This window comes from Bison bison, unplaced genomic scaffold (genome assembly GCF_000754665.1).
Source record: "Bison bison bison isolate TAMUID 2011002044 unplaced genomic scaffold, Bison_UMD1.0 scf7180017864213, whole genome shotgun sequence".
In the NCBI taxonomy this organism is placed as follows: Eukaryota; Metazoa; Chordata; class Mammalia; order Artiodactyla; family Bovidae; genus Bison; species Bison bison.
In genome coordinates, this window is record NW_011494785.1 from 8,543,574 (window position 1) to 8,552,059 (window position 8,486).

Sequence of the window (8,486 nt, forward strand, 5' to 3'; positions counted from 1 at the left end):
GTCCATGGGATCTCAAACTGTCGGACATGACTGAGAGGCTAAGCACACAGCACAGCTCTGATCTATGAGATTGCCTTCTGCTTCTACACTCTTGGTAATCCAGTTCCCTCATCCTGAAATACCTCCAACCAACTGCTTCTTATTATCCCATCAACCTCTCCCAGCCCCTTTCACTCTTCAAAGTACTCTTAGGCATATTATCTTCCACTGTCTTCTCTTCAAGATAAAATTATACAGACTTTATTCAGTACTGTTTATCCCCTATGGCCATACCATAATTATGTTATATACCATAGTAAATTACATTTATGTATCTACCTTCTGTCTCTCCTTCTGATTGTTACCAGTGGCTAACATCGTGCTCAGTAAGTGTGAAGATGATCATTATACTTAATAATATTCATGGATTGTTTGAATTATGCATTCTTCATAAGGAAATGGTAGTGAATACTACTCACTAAAAATACACATACTTTTTATTCTTTACATTACGAAAGATTTTTAAAATACCACCTAAGTGAAGAGAACGTTATAATGAATCCCCATTAACCATAACATATTCAATAACCATCAACATTTTCACATACATTTTTTAATCGGTTAGAAAGCTAGTTAGAAAGTCATTGGCCGATTATTCTCCTAGCAGGTTGACTTGCTGTCAACACGGATCGTCTGACTTACAACTAAGGTGAGGAAATAGAGTTCAATTCTCCAAGATCATAGTTCTGATGAATGTTAACATTAGTAACAGACAAAACAGTCTCTGAAGGAGCCATTATGTATAAGCAGTGACAAAGAAGGGAGAAAAATCGGGTTTATTGAAGACTAGAACCAGAAAAACACTTCACAAGGGTCCCAAATGGCCGTGGCATGTTATGGGATTTGTACATAAGAACAATTCCTGCCACTTATGACTTAACTCAAGAGAACGTTAAGGTATCTTGTTTACATTTTTGTTTTTAACGTCCCTCGGTTTTAGCGATAGAGAAAACATATCCCTACTCCTTTGGTTAAATCGCACTGACTGAAGGTGCTCGAATACATTTTTTTCCCAAAAGAAAAGCAAAGGAGTGAGGTTCTTATCCGAGTTCCAAGGTAGCCCGCCCAGTCACCCTCTAGGCTTGCACTGTGACAGAGGCTCTTCTAAAGGATGCTGTGGGCGGGGAATGGGAGACATTTAAGAACCCACATCTGGAATCTAGATCCCAGGCAAAAAAGCACGTTTCAAAAGGTAGTAAGAACGAAATAACAAACGCTGGAACCTGGGCCTGGTTAGGGACATCATCCCAAAACGCCCAAACCAAACAGTCCTCACTCTCCCGTAGGCGAACGGGGAGTGAGAGGAACTACACCTCCCAGAATGCAGAGCGGCGAGGCGGTGCTAAAGAGATGGCCTTTTACCTCACGTTTGCTTAGAAACTCCAGTCCCTCTTCTTAGTACTCCGCCATCCCAGCGTAATTGGCTCTGTAGCCCGTGCGTGGGAGGGCGGCTCAGGCGTCACTGGCAGCGGTTGAATGGGGGCCCTAATCCCCGCCTCCTCACGGGAAATGAAGTCCTTTCTAATAGTTTCTCTGACCGAGTCAGAGCAATAGGACTACATTTCCCAGAAGAGCGCGGGTCTGCCAGGGGGCTTGGGGGCGGTGCCTCACGTATGTTACAGTCATCGCAAGCCTCTTCGGCGGGACTGTGATGGCCGGAGAGATGACGATCTTAGGTTAGTAACTAGGAGGGTTCTTTACGCTGTCGCGGGCACCGGAGCGGTTGAGGGAAGCAGGGATGGGTCGGGGTCGTTGTTGCAACTGCTCGATCCCGCTGGCGTGGCGGGAAAGGCGTCAGAAAGGTGCCCTTGAGGCGGTTTAGGGCTGTTCCTGACGCCGGGTTGGGGGTCGCCTCTAGGAATGCCCCGGCCGCTGTAGGCCCGGGTAGGGCCGGCGGCGACCCTCTGCATACATTTCAAGGATGTTGGAACTCAGAAAGTGTTCTTATCCAAGGAATATCGATTTTTGAATCGTTGGTTGAATCGGGGTCTTTGAGAGGCCTCTAGAATATGCATTCCCGAGACTCCTTTGTGGAGGAAGGGGGAGGAGCACTAGCAGCATCCCGACGTGTAGGCTCGTGGGATGCTGGATTTTGAGAGACCCAGGGCTCTTTAATGTGTAGGCCAGTGTTTCCACCAATCCGGGTAGGAATTACCCTCTCCAGACGAGAATGTGATAAAATGTTTCTGAAAGTGAGTCTGTAAGAGCCAGTGGAAGGTGGGAATGGGAGTTGATTTCATTTCATTACGTGTTGATGAGGATTTTTGTTATTTCTTATTGAGTAATTAATTGTTACGAAGCTAAGAATTAGTAAAAGAGACTCCTTTAGATCGGCATTTTGAGTTGTATGTAACTTGAGTGGACACAGGTGTATAACACAGCCTCCTGAAACCAAGTAACAGATTAACTATAAATTCGAAGTGGCTTCTTTCTCCTTCACTTAAGTTTACAGGCAGTGTAACATTTGTACATATTTGTTTTTTTTATAATTAACATTTATTGGCAAGCTTCTGTTAGCTAGGAACCATTTGTGCAGGGGATGTTAGCATCAACTTACACACTTCTTTCTCCTAAATATCACCGCTGCAAGATGTCCTTCATTCATATTTAATACAGAAAAGGTTAAGTGTGTTCTGTTATGAAGTGACAGTTTAATATCTAAGCAACTTCCAAAACTGTTTCGTTCCAGTTTATCCATTTCATCCTTTTGAAACGAAAAAGGAGAGGGGAGATAAAAGAGTTTCAGCATTACAATATCAGGGTTTTTGGTGTGGAAATGTTAATAATAGAATTTTGTTTTAATATTGATATCTAAAGCTAATTATAAAACTATAAAATCTAAATAGCAAACTTTGGACAATTCTGAAAGAGATGGGAATACTGGACCACCTGACCTGCCTCTTAAGAAACCTGTATGCAGGTCAGGAAGCAACAGTTAGAACTGGACATGGAACAACAGACTGGTTCCAAATAGGAAAAGGAGTATGTCAAGGCTGTATATTGTCACCTGCTTATTTAACTTATATGCAGAGTACATCATGAGAAATGCTGGGCTGGAGGAAGCACTAGCTGGAATCAAGATTGCCAGGAGAAATATCAATAACCTCAGATGTGCAGATAACACCACCCTTATGGCAGCAAGTGAAGAAGAACTAAACAGCCTCTTGATGAAAGTGAAAGAGGAGAGTAAAAAAGTTGGCTTAAAGCTCAACATTCAGAAAACTAAGATCGTGGCCTCTAGTCCCATCACTTCATGGGAAATAGATGGGGAAACAGTGGAAACAGTGGCAGACTTTATTTTGGGGGGCTCCAAAATCACTGCAAATGGTGAATGCAGCCATGAAATTAAAAGACGATTACTCCTTGGAAGGGAAGTTATGCCCAACCTAGATAGCATATTAAAAAGCAGAGACATTACTTTGTCAACAAAGGTCTGTCTACTCAAGGCTATGGTTTTTCCAGTAGTCATGTAGGGATGTGAGAGTTGGACTATAAAGAAAGCTGAGTGCCGAAGAATTGATGGTTTTGAACTGTGGTGTTGGAGAAAGAGAGTCCCTTGGACTGCAAGGAGATTCAACCAATCCATCTAAAGGAGATTGGTCCTGGGTGTTCTGGAACGACTGATGTTGAAAGTGAAACTCTAATACTTTGGCCACCTGATGTGAAGAGCTGACTCATTTGAAAAGACCCTGATGCTGGGAAAGATTGAGGGCAGGAGGAGAAGGGGATGACAGAGGATGAGATGGTTGGATGGCATCACTGACTCAATGGACATGGATTTCCGTAGACTCTGGCAGTTGATGATGGACAGGGAGGCCTGGCGTGCTGAGGTTCATGGGGTCACAAAGAGTCAGACACGACTGAGCCACTGAACTGAACTGGGTTACATTCTGACTTTTGCTCCAGATAAATGACTTTTCCTGTCAATATTAGTACAAGTATTACTGAAATGTTTCTTTTTCAGCCCTTTACTCATCCTTAAGTACACTAACATACAGGGTTTTTTTTTTCTTTTTTGTTACTTCATTTTAATGGTATTATAGTCAGTTTGAATTGTGAAAAACATGATGTTTGAGAAGTGTTATGAGTAAAAAAGAAAAAAAATTTTGAGAATTTATAGTCTAGTATTGAAGAGTGATTTTAGTGTTGTAATTTATCAAATTATACTAGTTTAATAAGACATAACTTTTAATTTGCCTGTATTTCAGGATCAGCTGTTTTGACTCTCCTGTTGGCTGGCTATTTGGCACAACAGTATTTACCATTGCCTACTCCTAAAGTGATTGGAATTGACCTTGGCACTACGTATTGTTCAGTTGGGGTGTTTTTTCCTGGCACAGGAAAAGTAAAGGTCATTCCAGATGAAAATGGTCATATCAGCATACCCAGCATGGTATCCTTCACTGACGACGATGTTTATGTGGGGTATGAAAGCTTAGAGCTTGCAGATTCGAATCCTCAGAACACAATATATGATGCTAAAAGATTCATAGGCAAAGTTTTTACCCCGGAAGAACTGGAGGCTGAAATTGGGAGATACCCATTTAAGGTAAGTTAAGGTGAAATGTATTTTTAGTTCAGCACACTGTTTCAATTAGTTCTTTGGCTTCAAGTTACAAAAATTTATGTTTCAATGGACTCAGTTTGTATGGAAGTTATATTATCTCATTCAACAAGCAGTCCTACAGCGGCTCCTGGGTTGGTTAATTCGCTGGTCCCACAACACTGTTGAGGACTTAGGACACTACCATCTTCTCACTCTGCCATCTTCAAAATGCATTGTTCTTTTATTGTTCTTCTCACTCTGCCATCCTCAAACTGCATTGCTTTTTTTATAGAATGCATTGTAGCAGGTGGCTAATGAAGTCCCATATACCTATAGATAGGTGGATGGATAAATAGATACTCTCTTTGTTTGTGTGTGTATATGTATTTGTATATAGAAAAAGAGATCATACTAGGCATGCTGTGTTTTGACTTCTTTGAAACTCATCAATATATCATATATATAGTTTTACATCATTATCTTTCATGGTTGTGTGGAACAAGTGTTCTACCGTTTAATTGTCCAGTCTCTGTATGTTTTATTTTTTCCCTAGTTTTCCACTGTCATTGGAACTTCAGTGAATATCATTGTTTGTACATGTGTATTTTTACACTTGTTTGATAATTTCGTAAATTTTATAGGCCAAATGGTTGTATGTTTTTAAGGTTTCTGATTTGTATTGCCAACTTTGGGCACCGAAAAGTTTACATGCTCTTATCTGTTTTTCAGACTGCCTGTGTCTTCAATAGTTATTATTTTTCAGTCTTTGCCAGTAGATAAGTAAAAAATAGTAGTAATTTGCATTCCTGTGATTTTTAGTGAAGTCAAACTTTAAAAAAAATCAGTTTATTGCTTTTTTCTTCAGTGATCCATTTCTAACCCTTTGTCTTATTTTCTTTTGGGATGTTTATCTTTTTTGAATGACTATAAAAATACATTTGTGACATTTAAGTATCCCCCCCTTTTTTTTAACTAACTGATGTATAATTTTGTTTTTTAACTGTCTAGAGTATTAGATTTTTATGTGGTAAAATCATCTCAATAATTCCTTAAAAACGTTTTTAGAGTCTTATGCTACTTACAACAGCCTTTCCTATCCTATCCACTTGTATTTTTTTTTCTAATGCTTTTATATAAGTATTTGTAGGTTTGGGTTTTGCTGGGCTTTTTCTCTTAAATATTTAGATATTTATGTAGGGTTTTTCTTTCTTTCTTTTTTTTGGTAAATTATGAAATAGGATTCTAATAGTTTTGAAATTAGATGATTGTATCAGTGTTGCTTATTGAATAACCCATACATAAAAGCTCTGAAATTTTTATTCATCTTTCAAAGGAGAAAAACATTTCTCCAGGTATGTATTTGGTTTATTTCTTTGCTTTTCTTTTAATTTTTTGTTTTCAGTTCAGTTCAGTCGCTCAGTCCGACTCTTTGCGACCCCATGAATCGCAGCACGCCAGGCCTCCCTGTCCATCACCAACTCCCAGAGTTTACTCAAACCCATGTCCATTGAGTCGGTGATGCCATCCAGCCATGTCATCCTTTGTTGTCCCCTTCTCCTCCTGCCCTCAATCTTTCCCAGCATCAGGGTCTTTTGTTAAGACCCTTTATTAATTTGTAATTTTTCTTTTGTAATGATAAAATTGTATAAAGCTATACATTTTCCTCTAAATTGCAGCTTTGGGTACATTACTTATTGATCCTAGAGTTATTTTAAGATTTTGTGTGTGTGTGTGTCTTTTAAGTTTCTCAGTGATCCAATTTTTTTGTTGTTTCTCTTTTATGATTACTCTGAACATACTGGAATTAATCTAATTTTTAAAAATGTACAAATATACATCTATATTAGCAAGGATAGTATACTAATACACGTTTTCATGGAAATAAGAATGTGAGTGATATTTGATTCTTAGCAAAAATAGTGAACTATTAAGATTATTCTTGTTAATATGTACCAGCACATTCTTTCAATTATCTATTATGTTTGGAAATAAATTAGTTTTTTGAAAAAGAAGATCTTGCGTCACATACATGATTTAGCAACTGTTATTCCTTCTTTTGGGCTTTCCTAGTAGCTCAAACAGTAAAGCATCTACCTGCAATGCAGGAGATCCAGGTTCCAATACCTGGGTCAGGAAGATGCCCTGGAGAAGGAAATGGCAACCCACTCCAGTATCCTCCTAAAAAGTTCCATGGACAGAGGAGCTTAGCAGTCTGCAGTCCCTGGGGCTGCAGACAGTCGGACACGACTGAGTGACTAAATTCGCTCTATCTCATCATTCATTTTTTTGTTACATTTGACATACGTATTGAGTTCTAGTTATATGCTGCTGCTAAGTTGCTCCAGTCGTATCCGACTCTGTGCCACCCTATAGATGGCAGTGCACCAGGCTCCTCCGTCCCTGGGATTCTCCAGGCAAGAATACTGAAGTGGGCTGCCATTTCCTTCTCCAATGCATACTTAATGATAAATTTTATTTTTCTGCTATTATTAAAAACTAGAGTAGATTCATTTTATAATTTTAAAGTATATCTTTTAATAGCCTCTAATCTTTGTACATGGACTTGCTAGATAACAAATGAAATTTTATGACCTTTTCAGGGTAAGTTTTGATTGAATACATTCAGTGTGTGCATGTATATATATATATATATGTATTTATGTGTATTAGTATATGTGTATGTAATGTGTATGTATTATATGTATGTAGATATAAATACACACTCATATATAGTGTTTTCATCTTTGCAAATCTTATTCACAGGTTTTAAACAAAAACGGAATGGTTGAATTTTCTGTGACAAGTAATGAAACCATCACCGTTTCCCCAGAATATGTTGGCTCTAGACTGTTGTTAAAATTAAAAGAAATGGCAGAGGAGTATCTTGGAATGCCAGTTGCCAATGCTGTTATTTCCGTACCAGCAGAATTTGATCTAAAGCAGAGAAATTCAACAATTCAAGCTGCTAACCTTGCAGGTAATATCACTTGCCTGAGTTGCATTTTTCTCAAAATTTTCTTAGGCTGAAAATCTGTAATGAAGTGTATTATTTTGCCATCCACTTGATTAGGTGCCTAGACAAACTATATGGTAGATAAACAATTAAGACGGCCCCATGGTACAATGTAAAATATGTATATTCTGACAACAACCCCGCAGGTATATGACCAAGGCTGAGAAAGAACATGGACACATAACAGTGAGGAATTTGTTCTCCTGAACTTGTTTTAATGTGAAGATGAATATAATACAATGTTTTTTAAAAATCTGAGGTGGGAGAAAATTTATTTGATACCATTCAGCAAATACTGATTACCTAGGTAAACAGAACTGGTAAACCCTTTTTCTCATGGAGCTTATATTCTATTGGAGAAAAATCAGTATCGAAGATATAGTGTTCTTACCTTTGGCATTCTGTCATTTTTGAGGTTGTACCCAAGTCTGCATTTTGGACTCTTGTTGATTACAAGGGTTACTCCATTTCTTCTATGGAATTCTTGCCCACAGTAGTAGATACAATAATCATCTGAATTAAGTTCGCCCATTCCTGTCCATTTTAGTTCCCTGATTGCTAAGATGTTGATGTTTATTCTTACCATCTCCTACTTGACCACATCCAATTTACCTTGATTCATGGACCTAATATTCCAGGTTTGACGTCAGAGGATGAGATGGCTGGATGACATCACTGATACAATGGATGTGAACTTGGGCAAACTTCAGCAGATGATGAGGGACAGGGAGGCCTGGCGTGCTGCAGTCCATGGGGTCGCAAAGAGTCGGACATGACTGGGCGACTGAACAACAACCCTTAGCATTATCGACATGTTAGCCTGAATAATTCTTTGTTGGGGAACTATCCTATGTATTGTAGGACATTTTGCAGCATCCCATAATCTGT

The 8,486-nt window shown here is 38.9% G+C and overlaps 1 protein-coding gene across 1 annotated transcript in view; it reads left to right on the forward strand.

The window, feature by feature from the left end:
- The first annotated feature begins 1,645 nt into the window (after positions 1 to 1,645).
- Positions 1,646 to 8,486, forward strand: part of HSPA13 (heat shock protein 70kDa family, member 13) — a 13,206-nt gene continuing 6,365 nt past the window's right edge. Inside the window, exons 1-3 of the mRNA XM_010845141.1 lie at positions 1,646 to 1,715; positions 4,248 to 4,588; positions 7,349 to 7,562. Of these exons, the coding sequence (XP_010843443.1) occupies positions 1,691 to 1,715; positions 4,248 to 4,588; positions 7,349 to 7,562 (580 nt within the window). The 5' untranslated portion in view covers positions 1,646 to 1,690. The remainder of the gene's footprint in view (positions 1,716 to 4,247; positions 4,589 to 7,348; positions 7,563 to 8,486) is intronic.